Source organism: Nannizzia gypsea, genomic scaffold, assembly GCF_000150975.2.
Source record: "Nannizzia gypsea CBS 118893 supercont1.9 genomic scaffold, whole genome shotgun sequence".
In the NCBI taxonomy this organism is placed as follows: domain Eukaryota; kingdom Fungi; phylum Ascomycota; class Eurotiomycetes; order Onygenales; family Arthrodermataceae; genus Nannizzia; species Nannizzia gypsea.
The window spans coordinates 158219-173235 of record NW_003345193.1 but is presented as its reverse complement, the minus strand read 5'-3'; the positions used below and the strand labels follow the sequence as shown (position 1 = coordinate 173235).

The 15017-nt window shown below is 45.7% G+C and overlaps 5 protein-coding genes across 5 annotated transcripts in view; 2 read left to right on the top strand and 3 right to left on the bottom strand.

Annotated features, from left to right (window-relative positions):
* The window catches only part of MGYG_08298 (hypothetical protein), a gene marked incomplete at both ends in the record, with an annotated part of 4989 nt that extends 4154 nt beyond the window's left edge, over positions 1 to 835 (bottom strand). The window contains 2 exons of the mRNA XM_003169346.1: positions 90 to 774; positions 825 to 835. Of these exons, the coding sequence (XP_003169394.1) occupies positions 90 to 774; positions 825 to 835 (696 nt within the window). The remainder of the gene's footprint in view (positions 1 to 89; positions 775 to 824) is intronic.
* Positions 836 to 2750: 1915 nt separating this feature from the next.
* On the top strand, positions 2751 to 4638 carry MGYG_08297 (hypothetical protein; the record flags this gene model as incomplete). Its single annotated transcript, XM_003169345.1, has 4 exons — positions 2751 to 2858; positions 2959 to 3296; positions 3365 to 3824; positions 3889 to 4638. The coding sequence occupies 4 exons, from the start codon at positions 2751 to 2753 to the stop codon at positions 4636 to 4638; spliced, it is 1656 nt and encodes a 551-aa protein (XP_003169393.1).
* Positions 4639 to 5458: 820 nt separating this feature from the next.
* MGYG_08296 (kinase dsk1) lies at positions 5459 to 6198 on the bottom strand (the record flags this gene model as incomplete). The annotated part of the gene is made up of 4 exons (XM_003169344.1): positions 5459 to 5511; positions 5602 to 5772; positions 5861 to 6002; positions 6115 to 6198. The coding sequence occupies 4 exons, from the start codon at positions 6196 to 6198 to the stop codon at positions 5459 to 5461; spliced, it is 450 nt and encodes a 149-aa protein (XP_003169392.1).
* Positions 6199 to 7960: 1762 nt separating this feature from the next.
* On the top strand, positions 7961 to 8485 carry MGYG_08295 (hypothetical protein; the record flags this gene model as incomplete). Its single annotated transcript, XM_003169343.1, has 2 exons — positions 7961 to 8095; positions 8342 to 8485. The coding sequence occupies 2 exons, from the start codon at positions 7961 to 7963 to the stop codon at positions 8483 to 8485; spliced, it is 279 nt and encodes a 92-aa protein (XP_003169391.1).
* A 3269-nt stretch (positions 8486 to 11754) lies between these two features.
* MGYG_08294 (hypothetical protein) lies at positions 11755 to 13464 on the bottom strand (the record flags this gene model as incomplete). Its single annotated transcript, XM_003169342.1, has 5 exons — positions 11755 to 11891; positions 12062 to 12233; positions 12650 to 12678; positions 13091 to 13217; positions 13342 to 13464. The coding sequence occupies 5 exons, from the start codon at positions 13462 to 13464 to the stop codon at positions 11755 to 11757; spliced, it is 588 nt and encodes a 195-aa protein (XP_003169390.1).
* Positions 13465 to 15017: the final 1553 nt, after the last annotated feature.

Here is a 15017-nt window from a genome sequence, read left to right as displayed (position 1 = left end):
ATAGTGAAAATGATACTAGCGAACAGGTTGAATGTAGTGATTGGCACTAGTTTCTTGGTGCCACTTGTTCCGCTGGTAAAGAGAATTACAGCGAGATCATCTGGACCGTTAGGCTTCGTACAAGCAACGGTTGAAGGGCCAGCATCGTTCCAGCGGGATACTTTGAAGGTCAGGTTATCTTGAGGTTGGACGATGAAGCTAGCAATTTTCGGGTCAAGTTGGAACTTTTGAACATCTGCTTCTAGCATGAGAATCGCGTCGGCCTCTACGGCTTTGATGTCCATTTTCAGCTGTTCGGAAGTCACAGCTCTTGCCATTGGCACTAGCGTATATCGATTCGCTACCGCAAGGACCGCAAGAGCCAACAAAGGACCGTTGGGTAAAACAACCATTACGCGAGGTTTCCTGCTAGTCGAGCCATCAATGCCCAAGTCAAAATTCCTCACGAATTCATGAACCACGCCATGGGATATCTCTTTTTTAGCCTCTGTGTCGATTAGTGCCGGTCTCGAAGAGCCTTGGTGTAAAAGATCTTCCATATGCGGAGCGAAGTGTTTTAATTGGCACTTCAATACGTCTATTGCAGTGTTCCATGTCGAGTCGTTGCCATCCCGAGCAGCTTCAGGCAAATCCTTCCAGGTGCTTTGGTAACAGCGGATGAGGTCTTCAAAAGGCCAAGGGCCATTCTCTTTATTCAAAAGGTTCTGAAGCTCACGGATAGCATTCTCTGGCGTCTGCGTACGAAGTTCTCGTAGCAGTCGTTGCAATCTTAGCCTGTACGGTATGTTAGTTTTACCATTGTGTGAAGGCGTAAGGCAACATACCGGTCATCCATGGTCTCATGGAAGTTGAGAGTATGGGGTACTGATCTGAAGCGCAGAAAAAATCTGGGCCATTGATATGAGGCAGTTGGGGAGAATATATGAGCATTGGATTCTCATGTCTTCGAACCTCTAGCGAGGAGACATATCTCAGGGTCAGCGTACGGTGGCTGAAGTTCGGAATCCATGACGGGGCTCAGCCTGATCGCCCCAATCCCACTTTCAAGGAGGTCCTACTTCCCCGTTTGCACCCAGGATATCATCCTAACAAGGATCTAGCAATAACGTCCCTTGACTAGGGCTCGATAGGGTTTGGTTTAGTTGTACATCCATGGCTCAGAAAAGATGGTATGTCTTTCAATTATGCATGTCGCTAGGTTGAATATGCGGGGTTGTGCGCATAATATCAACGGTCCTTTTAGTAGCCTGTCAGTAGTTTGTTGGCTCCAACCAACTTCCTTCGGGGGTATGTAGGAGTATCTGAGTACTAAAAACGGAGCAATGCCGACACGGGGAACTACAAAACCAAAGTGGCATGCATTTAGGGGGCTCATCCGGCACATAAACGGCTTCAGGATTGTAAGTGACAGGCAGAACGCTGTAATATGCCATACATGACGTGGAAACTTCGATGTCACATAAGCTTCCGCCAACAAGACACTCCGGACATGCTTGGCAAGCGCGCCACCGGTCTCATACGAGAGGTGGGTTATAATAGCGCAGCAATTTTAAGGCTTAATCCATTCTAAACAGCATCTAGATCCATCGTGAGTTACCGGTGCTCGCTTCTCCCGTGGGCTCCAGTCTTGTATTAGCTGGTGAGACTTGTTAGCTGATCTTTGGTGGTATCATAAGTTTATTCCTACTTGACACTTAGCTCAAACACCCAGGGTGTACGAAGTAGTCAAAACTCCAAACTGGCTCCATCATTGTTTATATGCCACGGGTGTGGCGGGTTTTCGCCCCTATCATGTAGGTCGAATACTGTAAGAGCGGAGCGAAGATGATGGGGGTGTTCGTTTCCAGGATGCATGGTCAGCTGTAGTAACGAGGGGAGAGAACCATATACCTGCAAATGGGGGATGTTCGAAGTTATCGAGGCTCGAGAGAATTATCATCAAGATAAAAAGAGCCAAGCCGGAGGTGGTATCAAGCTTCTGCTAAGCTCATGAAGCAAAGCCGATCAAGCATCTGACAGCTAGGGTTTTGACGCATTGAGCATTTTTTCCCCCTGAAACCGATACCTTGATGCTAGGAAAGAGAGCTGCGTGTTCATGTTTTTTTTTTTGTTTTTTGCTATTGAGTGGTTCAGGGGTACTCCGGCTGGCGGCCTCCAGTTAAACACCGAGACAGGGCGTTTGATGATAAGTATGCAGCATCTGATGCCATACAAGCCTTAACGCTAAGTAGTACTTCCCGAGCGATATGAGCTCGCCTCAGTTCCTTGCGCTGTCTCCAGGCTCCGCATTCTGCCATCCGCCGAAGGTCATTCCAGCGGCAATTTGTGTAGACGCATGATTCGTTTCATCCAATGTGACGTTTCTTTTCAAGCCGCCTATGTATTACTTATCCCAAGTTTGGCCACGCGCCGGCTACGGCGCCCGGGGAAGAAAACAGTATGCATCCCGTTGTTTGTGCGGTTTGATGTTGAGTGTGGCCGTTTAGCTCGTTGTTGAAACTGAGTTTGAGAGCCCCTTTTTTTAGCCCGTGAACTTAACTAATTTTATGCAGCGGCTATTAGCTAAGAAAGGCGTAACTTCTTGCCACGGCTGTTCCCGAACATCGAACCAACCGAGACGCCAAAGCAGGCGATATATGGATGAACGGATGAACGACAACAAGAGATGCGTTGAGGTCCCTTAACGAAAGGCCTATTATACCCATGATTATATTTGCAGATTATACTCTATACAACCAGATCAACCAATCATGGAGTCCAGCATGCAACCAGAATCAACCACCGAAGCCATGTTGTTACAGGAGCCGAGGAAGGCCCGTAGTCACCTCAGGCTGACTGCGGTCCTTGCATCCCTTTTCGTAAGCATTTAGCATTTCTTCTCCGAGAATGTTCTCCAACGGTTTTGCCATGAGTCACTTCAGATAAAGAATGTTATCAGCTAACTTAAGAAACATCAAGTCAACACTTTTCATCTCGGCGCTTAACGTCACTATTGTTGCCACCACTATACCAACGATTACTGCTGATCTTCGTTCGGCAGCAGGATATCCTTGGATAGGCGGGGCCTTTACTTTGGGAAATACGGCATTTTTAGCCGTATGGGCCAAATTATCAGATATCTGGGGTCGGAAGCCTATCCTTCTAACTCTTGTAGCTCTCTACTTCTGCAGTTCAATCATTTGTGCAACTTCCAAATCTATAGGTATGCTTATTGCAGGCCGCGCATTACAAGGCATGACTTGTGGCGGCATAACACCTCTTGTTATGATTACGATTTCAGATATATTCAGTATGAGGTACTTTCACTTACGTTCCACATCATCAACTACAAATTGTTAAATTGTCGAGCTAATATCCAATACAGGCAAAGAGCGCTGTATCTTGGATTTCTACAGGCAACATGGGCGGTTGCAGGGGGCGTTGGTCCTGTCCTTGGTGGCGCATTGACGCAGTACGTTTCGTGGAGGTGGATATTTTGGATCAATCTTCCAGTTGCTGGAACATCCTTCATCCTACTGTTGCTATTCCTGGACGTTCATAACCCTCGAACTCCCTTTATGGAAGGTATCAAAGCAGTTGATTGGTTTGGAAGCATTGCTATTATCGGAGCTCTCTCGATGCCATTACTAGGTTTGAATTTTGGGGGAGAGCTATTCCCTTGGAACTCTCCCAGAGTTATCTGTCTAATTGTGTCTGGATGTACAATGCTTGGAATCTTCGTTTTTAGTCAGGCACGGCTATCAAAATATCCGCTGATGCCGCTGAAACTATTTCAACGCAAATCCAATGTTGCTTGTGTGGTTATTGGGTTTACACAGTTATCTGTATGACGAACCCTGGCTACTTATAGTACCCAGAAAGGTGGTGGCTAATATTTTGATCTCACAGGGTGTCCAAGCAGCCGAATTTTACCTCCCTCTTTTTTTCCAGTCTATATGGGAAGCTTCCCCTACTCAATCCGGCGTTTTTATACTTCCTATGACAATTACAGAGAGCATCACAGGAATTATTTGCGGTTTGGTAATTCATCGCACTGGTCGATATATAGAAATTATTCGAGTGGGAACCCTTCTATTTGCACTTGGCATTGGGCTACATATCCACTTTAGCGAAAGATCATTTCTTGCTGAAGTTGCTGGGATAGAAACAATTGCAGGTATTAGTGCAGGGATGCTTTTTGATCCCCCATTACTCGCTTTACAAGCTATGGTATCTCAGGATGATACCGCAACTGCGACTGCAACTTTTAACCTGCATCAGAACATAGGCTCCTTCATGGCTACCGTGCTAGGAGGCGTCATTTTCCAGAATGGTATGAGAATGAGAACCCCAGCATTGAAAGATGCGGGGTTACCAGAGGCGATTATTGAGCGACTCGCTGGTGATGCTGCCGCTGCCAACGTGGATGTTATCAAGGAAATCTCGGACCTTACTCAAAAAATTGTGGTGAAAAGAGCCTTTGCATCTAGCCTTCGGTATATCTGGATACTAGCCTCATGCCTAGCAGCCATCGGTGCGCTTGCAAGCCTCTTGGTATCGAAGCAAGTTCTCAACACAGAACATGTTGAAACAGAAACCGGTATTAAGAAGAAAGAGCCGGTTCGTGCAGAACTAACCACACTCCAAGATACCAGTTGACGTAAGTGGCTATACCCCAGATTATGATGCTCCTCGAAGGAATGTATCAATTCAAGGAGCTGGTTACCCAGCTCTTAAACATACTTAAGGCAATAAATAAATACACGTCCACCACCTGCAAATAGCCTAACAGTACATTGAAAAAATGACCTCCGGCTCATCCGCTATATTGGCCTTTGGACCAACCATGATATGTACGGAGTAAATGGGGGGTGTCACAAAATGTACTGATATAGGTGGTGGCCTTCAGGCGCAACTTATATGACCTTCTCGGGGTTGGTTTTAGCAGATAATAAGATAAGTATTTATTGAAGAACTAGTGCCTTTATACATTTTTCCCTCTCCCTAAGATCAGCTCAATTTAATATTCTATTATTATCTTACTCTTAATATACCAATATTGCACCGTATTATATCAGTTATTAGGTATAAGTAGATAACTAGAAAATATATCTGGATAGTAATAATAATAATAATAACTCCTAACGTCCAATCAAAGCTAATTTTAAGGACTCTGCTTATAAATTTATCGACGTAGTCAAGAAGAATTAGACTAATTTTATATAGGACATTAATATTATTTACTCTATGTATCTCTATAGATTCATATAAAAGCTAGATCTGCCGGACCCCATTTTAATTTAGAGAGCCGACCACGTCCTTAAAGTCTATTTTCCCGCGCGATTTCCTCTGCATTTTATACATCATACAAGTCTTACAAAAAATGTACAGAAGTGATAAATATCTTATGTAGAGTTTAACAGAAAAAGCCCATAAACTTTATGACTTGCGATGTTAAGCCTATCGAGGCCGGTTGTCTTCATGAAAACGTGCACCCGAGGCCCCTACGGCCATAGCGGATAGAGGAAGTGGCTTAACCTGAGTATAAGTAATATTGTGGTCAGCGCAATACAGTAATGTCAGAAGTGGAAGGATATTGATACGTACTACCAGCGTTCTTACAAATCCACTCGTCCTCCAAAAGCTCCTTAGCAGAGCTACGCTTAGCTGGGTCCCACTGTAGCATCTTTTCCATCAAACGTAAGAAGCTAGCTTTGTCCTGCCCTTCAAGGGTTGTCTCCCGTTTCTCAAGCGGAATTCTATCTCCTACAGCGACATCCGCACAGAATTCACCTGTAATATAAAGGGCACTTAGCAAAGCCTCACTTCACCAGAGATTGTAGGTGGTATTGCCTTACCATCCTTGAAAAGAATTTATGACTTAAGTTGCCTTTGGCAACAAAGTCCGGAGGAGGAGGGCCGAGGAGCTGTATCATCTCCGCAAGGTGGGCTCGACCCCGATATGATTGAGACTCTGGGTCTTGACCGCTAAACAGAGACCCGCCTTCAAATATATTCCAAATCTATGAGGCCATGATAAGTTTTTGAATAAGTGTCTAGTAAATTTGCAGCAACCAGCCTTGCCGGGTATATTATCTTACCATACACCCAACATTCCAGATGTCAACGCTATACGTCCATGGGACCTCTAGAATCACTTCCGGAGCGCGATAGATATCGGGGTTGGATATCTTCTAAATGCTCTACACCGCCGGGCATTGCGGAGCCAAAGTCACAAAGGATTGGTGCACCAATTTCTCGAGGCTTCGGAGTTCCCGGGACATATATACTGTTCTTCCTTCAAGCTCTTTCCTTGGGGAAGGAGATTGGAGCTCGCTCTCTATAAAATCAGTAAACACTGTATCGTCGGCAATGCCAAACATAATATTGTCGGCCTTGAGGTCTAACGGGATATATTAGTGAGTAGATAGTAAAAAATATCAACACGAGTAGACTAAAGGGAGTATACCAGTATGTATAATTTGGCATTCGGTATGTAAATAATCCAGTGCCAGGAATAAGCGCTTGAGTGTAAATGCTAGGACTGGCGAAGGTAGTCTCTGGATTGGGTTGCGGTACAAAAATGTTAATAAATTTTCCCATAATGGAGGATGCACTAGGCATTGATGTGTATCTTCGGGTCCATTAATATTGAAAGAGTCTAGTAATGACCGAATTGCACCACGTCCTGGGTGACTCTTTGAGCTATGCTCGATACGTTGATACATCTGGAGCTCCTGATCCAACTGTTGTCCCATAGATGTAGATTTGATAAAAATCTTAACAGTAACATAGCGGCGGTAACTAAATGCAGGGACAGAGGCGGATTAGCATAAATAGCTATGTCTATCAGTAGCAAAGTCTTCCCGCCTCATATCTCGCGCAAGCCACACAGTCGAGCTGGCTCCAAACCCAAGCTTTCCCACAATCTGATACTGGTCTTTGAAAACCTCCCCTATCTTAACAGGATAGTATCGAGAAGCAACGTAACCTGGCATAGCCTCTTCTTCAATTTTCTGCGTTGCTGGTATCCGTGCAAAGTTCTGATTCGAGAAGTCGAGCGGTCGCCATGCCCTACCCAGCCGGGGAATGGAGCGAAGGAGGGATTGTAGCATGATCTGTGTTCGTGAATAAAGTCCTCAAAAAGAAAGACAATCAATACTTGGGTTTGGCGTGGATGAAAGAACGACACCAAGGGTGCTTGATACCAAGATTGAGAGAAGGTTGAGAGAGACGGGACTTCAAGGTTGCCCCAGGCCGTAGCTAGATCACATACAACTTGCTCAATTTTCTTATTAAGGTTGATCCCTAGCCAAATATAGCTCAGGGGCATTGACTTTCTTTTAGGCGCCGCTGAGGGGCAAGCAGGGCTGGTGCATGACAACATGCATATTCACCTCACCCCAACCGCCGCAGTCATTACTATGAGGCTTCCTATCAAATTATTAAAGCATGTGGACGTCTGTATTATAGCTCCTAAAGACACCTTTGGCTGAAGATAACTAACAGTTGACAAATTAACTAGTTTTTGCATGGATTATATCCACGAAACGCCTTTAAACCAACAATCAACGGCGGTATGGTATTGAAAACCTTCAACGTTTAACCGCCTGGCCCCCAGAAAGCCTACCGCAGCTTTCCATCTTGGTATTCTCAAGTTTCATATCATATAGTTAGCACTGAGAATGACTGGCTATCGATCGCATGTCTTCTTTTCTGCTACGCGCCTGCGTACCTAAATTTAGCTGAACGAGACCTTCCTCCTGACACCTGGAGTTCATAGCGATGAAAGGAAAGGCCATGGGGTTTGGGCATTCCCCAGATATATAAAGGTCTCTGATTTCCCGGTCATCATGAAATTATACAACCATTCTTTACATTCGTATCTCTATCACTGTCCTTCTACTCAGTTAACATAACTCTTCTACGTCCCTATTAGACTTGCTAGTATATCCAGCCGCTCACCTCAAACAGAACGGCCATGTCTAAAATTTTCACTCGGTCCTTTTCTGCTGCCCGCCAGCAGCTTGCAAGATGGGTGGGGTATAGCAGACACTCGCTCCCTGAAGAGTACAAGCTGGCTGTCGAGCATTATGCTGATAACGGTGCCGTTAAGGTACGCTTGAAACCCTGGGGTTGAGAAGCCTTTGGTTAACTAGGATATATTGCTAATTCCATCCTTAGAAAGTTGGCGAAATCGACACGATCGAAATTTTATGAGCTATTCGCGTTGATTTCTCCCCCGATTTAGTACTAACGAACGCTTGATATAGACATCGAAATGATGGAAGTAGCCCTGTTCACCGGTCTCACTTTAATCGCTCAGATAACGCGTTAATTATAAGCGCACGAATCACCCCAGTCAATGGTCGACCTCGAACCCATCACATCTATGTGGATGGAACCGGCACTTTCAGAATGGGTGACAAGCGCGAGTACTCAACTGCCGCCTGCCCAAGACAGCCCTAAGCGCCAAGTTATCGCATCCTCAAATGCAATTCCCTGATCAGCCCCTCGTGTCTGCGCCTGTGATTCTCGCCTAGCTGACGATTTCAAGCAAACTTAGGGGCCGACATGATTGGAGCTCGGGGTAGGCGGAGATTATAGGGCCGCTAGTGTATATAGTAAGGATAGGTTGCAAGGGGTACTCTGGGAGGGCTTGGTTATATATGTATGTTGGCCGCTTTGGTGGAGGGCTAGTATTGTAGGGAAAGTGTGTGTTGCCAGTAAGTAGGAGGCATAGGAATTCTGGTGTATGGTGCTAGAAGAATCAGGGTATAGACTTTGAAGTTCAACTAGGGAGAATCCGGCCTTCTTTAGATCTAGTAGTTGAAACGAAAATCTGACTCCGAATTTGCGACTATCTGAGGGCTTGGGCTGCCATGAAATTTACTATCTTTGGGAGCCTTTATTACCGAGATGATTTAAACGGGCCGTTTTGTAAGCCACTTATCGAAATAGGCTACCGCATTCGGGAGTTTGGTGAGGTCCATGAGTACGGAGTACCTCTTCGCCGGCTCATCTGTTGGAATATCCCTCGCAGCCTTTTCCCCGAGAAGATGGATGTTTTCTTATTTACATGCGATTTTCGCACGAATTCATTTCGATCACTCCGGCCGAACTGCGTTAACTTTGATTACAATTTGTACACCCAGGTCTTACGGCATTGAACTTTTACACGAGGCTTCGAGTGTGTGTACTGCTGTGGATGCTGAAATCTGAGTCCCGTCCTCAGCTGGTAATATTAAAATTGAACGGCGTAGTACTTTTTTGCAATTATAATGCACGGAAGTATCCAAGTATACTTAATTGCACTGTCTTCTACAAAATTACAGCGAAATATAATTGTGTGTTACGCAAGGCAGCTAGTCGGCGGATTTAAATCCTTCAGATAGCTCAGTAAACTAGTTACCTATCAGTAATAACTTTTGCAGATAGAATTGTGATTTGTATAACCATTAAACAACCTTGTAATATTTAAGTTAAACGCTCTCTTTTGCACGCTTAGGAGATATAAATTGTATAAGACACATCATAGATGTCCTTTATGCCAATGTTGAGTATTGATGCTGTTAGTAGTTAATACTATAACCAATTCGAGTTAATAAGGTAACTAATACTGTGCTCTGGAGTCTAAATATCTACCAAAGTTAATTTGGCAAAGCTTCCACCATAACTAGGTAGCCTTCTGCAACTACTTAATCCTTCAAAGGCTGTGGCCAAAATGCAGCATAAAGTCAACGCATGACTTCCCCCTCAGTAGTCGCACTTGATTGGCAAGGTCCCAAGTTTAGTCTGTACGACATAGAACTACATAGACCTTATTATTTTTAGCTACTGACAAGGATCTCGAGACCAGAATTCTCCGGAGATAGCAGCTAGAAACGACAGCGTGGGTGTTTTGGCAGAGTGCTAACTAATGCAAGCCACCACAGACCAGGAAGTCAGTTATTCCCTCACGAGAGCGCCAACGGACGTATCACTCCCCGACCAGCGCTGATCGCACACAACAGGCAGAGAAGGGTTTAGCCCATACTCTTTGAAGCGCCGCACTGGCGCTCTGTCACCGTCTGAGGTCCTGTGGCCATAGTAAGTACAGTATGGAGTAAAAAGGAATTAGTTGCTTATCACCCACGCTGTCTTGGCAATAGTTCGTTGTTAGCTAACTAGTAGTTAACGAACACCCAGGTATGCCCTTTGAATGCAATCAAGTCGGGACGATCGGATCCCTTTGGATCACCAAAGGCTGCCATATGTACAGAGTATGTATATGTACTCCGTGCATACTAATAAAAGACAGAGGAGGAAAGGAATATACGAGCCTACCAGGCGCTAAATGCTACGGTGTGGAGATGTGAAGTGTGCTCTGAAAATCTTGAGCACCTCCTAAATCTAGAAGTTTTAGGAGAAGATGGCCTCAAACTTCCAGCCATTCACCTTGGGAGTACGAAGCAGTCCGTATGACCTCCGAAGGAACCTCGTCCGCAACAGCCGGTCTGATACCTATGCCAGCGAGCTCTCCTGGTTGGTGTGACGGCAATCTGTGAGACCAAACCTGTAGCTCTAAACAAATCGAGAAATCTTGGATGATCTTGTTTGCTTTTGTTTGCTTTTGTTTGGTTTAGTTAGTTAGTTACCTAGTTAACTGCAACAGTTATCCAACAGAAATCTCAAAGTCCTGAGATGCTATAGCAAGTCAGACAGGGTGAGCGAGAGCTTGCATATATTTTCCGTCCGAAGCTTCCAACTCGTTCATCCCCTGCAAGTCGCTCGTACTCGGAACTGGGCTGCGAAGACCACGTTCTTTGCTTCTTTTCTTCCTAGTTGCTTTTTCCTAGTTATCATCCATCCCCTCTCAGTAGTTTGGAGCGAAGGCACAGAACAGAACCACGCCTCTATTACGGAAAAGCCGCATAATCCTTCTTTTCTTCTTCTGTTTAATGGAAGCATACTGTTCCGTGATCCGTACCGCATGGCATATACACGGAACGTTCGGTGGATATGAAGCCGGTTACACAGCATATTAAGAGCGAGTACGGAGTGCTCTCTCGACTCACTCCTACCCCTTTTTTGGCCCAAGGGGGCGAAGGTGTTTTCTGTTTTGGTGGGAATTCGAGGATCCGTGTAATACGTATATACTCCACAACACTAGTATTTCGTAGGTAAGTCGCACACGGCTCATGCAGTTGTTCCTTTGTCGAATATATTGTACAGCACGAAGGTGGCTTCGCATTTGCATAATTATTTGATTCCAGCAGCTGGGGGCAAGGAGACCGTGGCGTTACTACCGTGTGCGTCCGCAATCCGTATGAGTCCTGGTACTGTATGGTGGGCTTTTTCCTTATTGGCGGGAAGATGCTACATTTCATAAGCTAGAGCCAGAAGTCGATAACATAGCAGTCAACATCTTGAGTAGACTGCTACATAGCTCATTCATGGACAAAAAGTAGTTAAAGCTCCCTTTAGCCAGTGTTTCCCCTAAGGATCCCTTTTATTATATCGTCCAACGCCCAAAGTTTATCAAGATTTCATTTACCTATTAAGGTCGTTGTATGGTCACAGGTAGCGGTAGTTCGCTTTCTGAGATGATTTCATTTATTCATGCTGGCTAGTTAAAAACGTTCTTGAGTGAGAGTTCAATGGTGCCTGGGTTAGTTCCTGGGTTACTCCGGTCACAAAAGGTAAAAAGGGACGAAAAGACACGCCCTTTTGACTATAGACGCGAGGTCCGGCGTCTATAGTAGTTATGTAGATAGATCTCTCACGGCCGATATATTAGGTTATACTAAGTTCTTGATGGTTCTGAGATTGGCCTCTAGAATGAGCCATCGCTGGGGGCGCGAGCTGCGGGTGAGCGTTGTTACTTTCCATAGGCTTTCGGCTGAGACCCGATAGAGCACTGGATGGGATAACTATATCATCCAGTCATTATGACGATTCTTGCATGGAATAAGGTCTAGATCGAGAGAGGGTCGTCCTATGAACAGGTTCGTTCTTCTGACAAGGTCATCCCATCCAACATGCCTGCTTTCGAGGCAGCGCCTAAATTCTTGTCTCTAGATGTCACACTACAGACGATTACCTAGTGGTGCAGGGTATACGAGAAGGCCGTTGACTTCAAGTCGCAGTGGGCTCGGTTGTGAGGCCAAACTAGTCGACCGTGCCATGGCTTTGGCGTCACTGGACGGCGATTTCCGGGTACCACCAAGCCGAGAGGAACAATGAAGAACGCACGCCGTGGCTTGTTGGTGTTTCTATAAATGTTGACAGTAGAAAAGGAAGAAAGCTGCTTTCAGTTGGACGAAGTTCTGGATCCGCTCAGCATCCCCTGAGATACGAGATCGTGGCCGATGAAACCTTTCAAGATCTGCGCCAACTCGGAGACACTATCTATTTCTGGCCTAGCCGGCCCTGGCAGTGGGAACAGTGGGTAATGAACGCTGAAGATGAAGCAGGGACCGACACAAAGCTGGACGAAAATATGAGCCCGATGCTGAAAAATAAGAAATGAAAAATGAGAAATCCTTCGTTTTTGATAATGGCAGAATAAGAAGGCGGTGGGCTGGAGCTTCCGGTCTGGGGAAAGACGCGCTTCTCCTGTTTTGGGTCTTTTGACGTCCTCGATAATCAAACCACCGTCAGCCAAAACAAACCACAGACAGGCACGCACAACGGCGACGGTGCGGCACTGGAAACAAGCTAGCGGCGAGAAGAGACGTGAATACGAGCTTCAGTCGAGCCAACACAAAGTCCTCTCATCTGCGCGATGCAAGAAGGGGACAGACATGAGGAAAAGTGAGGGCCAGGCGGCTCCCCTTCCCATTAAGTATCAAACAGGTCAAGATGAGCTTTAGCCTGCGCATAAACAATTCTACCCCAGCGAATAAGTTGATTCCCTGTCCCGATCTTCCGGCAACGGTCTTACAGGAACGTAATATGGAGCCCTTTTTGAAAGGAGGCCGTGGAATAAGGTTGTGTTGTGTATACTTGATAGGAGCCTGATCCCTCGACCGAGAGACGAGAAGAAACAACCCTAGCAAAGAGATGCACGAAATCTTTTCTCAGGGATACGAAAAAGCATATATTTAGCAGTGACGAACGAAGCCCTTACTCTCTCGCTGGCCAAGCTCTGTGGGGTGCGTCTCTTGTTGCAAATCATGCTGGAAATTCACAGATATCGACCTGATATTTTTCCACTGCCAAGTAGTCGAAACTGCAGAGTAACTCTTCCGTACTTTCTATAACTACAGAGTACATATACACATTACACAACAGGCAGAGTCTCGGATATGAAGAATCTCGGGCCCGAAGCTCTTCAACCAATGAGCAGCGAGATACGTTATTTTTCCCACATGGCTAAACCTGAGGTCGTTCAGCTCTCAGCACTACTGTTGGCTTCGGAGCCATCAATATGAGTGCACCGAAGATCAAGACAAGAGAGAGAGTGGAGGGAAGAAAAAGAAAGAAAACAAACGGCAAACCCATCTTTGCCCTTTCTCTCCCGTGGAGATGATCTCCCCGTCGAGGACCTCGAACCAGGATCCTTGACTTGTTTTATCATTAATAATTTTCCTGGCCTATATGTGGCCTTTCCCAGGCTCCACCTATGTGGAATGACCTTTTTTCGTCAGGATTTGTGATGGAAGAGGTGGGTTGCTTCGTTTCCTCATCTTTTTCTCGTTCCTTTTTCTTTTTATTTTCTGGCCGTCACTTCTCCCTTTCTTATTTTTACAACTCTTCTTGGTCTGAACAGCGGCAGCCTCTTCGAGCATCGGAGTAAGTATCAAAAAGACATGATGCGACGACCCTGGCTAATACGCCGACCTAGGGACACTACGTTTAGTTATGGGCTGCCACTGCTGCTGAAACCTCTATCTATCGAAGCCATATTCGGACGGAAAGTCGACAAGGAACAAGAGGAGAGCACAGCTCGTTTTTCTTCGCTCCTCTGATTCGTTGACGGCTGCTCTTAGTATAATATATACGGAGTACCTGCCAGTTTTTTGCCTCAAAGCAGCGCGCGGCGTTTCTTGCTGAACTCCGTACGCCAGACTCCGCATTTATGCCTCTTGACGTGGACCCTCTGTGTTTGCGATCTCCGGCATGAACCTAGGTATAAGCAACCCATTCTATTACCAATACTGTCGCCATCATTACCATTCCTCTCCCGCTCTCTGTTCCACTCCTTGGTTAAAGATCCCGCCCCCATCATCAGTCGTGCAACCCGCATGCCTCGACCCCTTGTGGCTGACCATACTTTCCTTTTTGTCTTTGCGAGTGGTGGTAAGTCCGTTGTCTTCCTACGATCGATCACTCTTTCAATCGTCATACGTTCAATCCCTCTCAAACGTTCTTTTTTCAAGCTTGACCAGTTTCGTATAATCTGGACCCTCGGGACTTTGCTTTTTCCTCCTTCCCCTCCCGCTGCGAAAAGACAGCAGTGAAGCTACTTCCGTGATACATTTCTCCTTGCTTTTCTACCATTTTTGTTCCCTCTCATTCCCCGTCATCCCATGCGCCCACCCTGGCAGATGGAAGCCATGTGCTGCCTCCTGCACCTCTAGTCGTCCAGCCATACGAAGTTCCATATCCGCTCCTTTCCCTCGTGGTGTACAAGGTTCCCAACAATTTGCACAAAATACGGTTAGCATCCTGCCTCATCATTTACGCCAGGTAAAGGTCGCATTTTAGCCTTGTTTTTTTATAAGGATTTTCCCTTGACCTTTATCTTCTGTGATCCTTGGATGATCTTTGTGTGGGGTTCGGAAAAGTACTCGCAATTACGATCCTGATCATTACGCCCGGGTAAAGGGTTGATTACTTTTTCCTTTCCTAGTCATTATATCAGCGGCTGTGAAAGACAAAGCCGCATGCTATAATTGTGGACTAGGGCTTCCCCCTTATCTTTATATATTCACATGCTCCTCCTTGACCTTGTTCTCAATAATGCTTCCGCGTTCTCATATTAACACCAGATCCATTCTAGATCCAGAACTCCTCAATCCCGAACTAGTCTCTGCACCATATTCATTGACGTA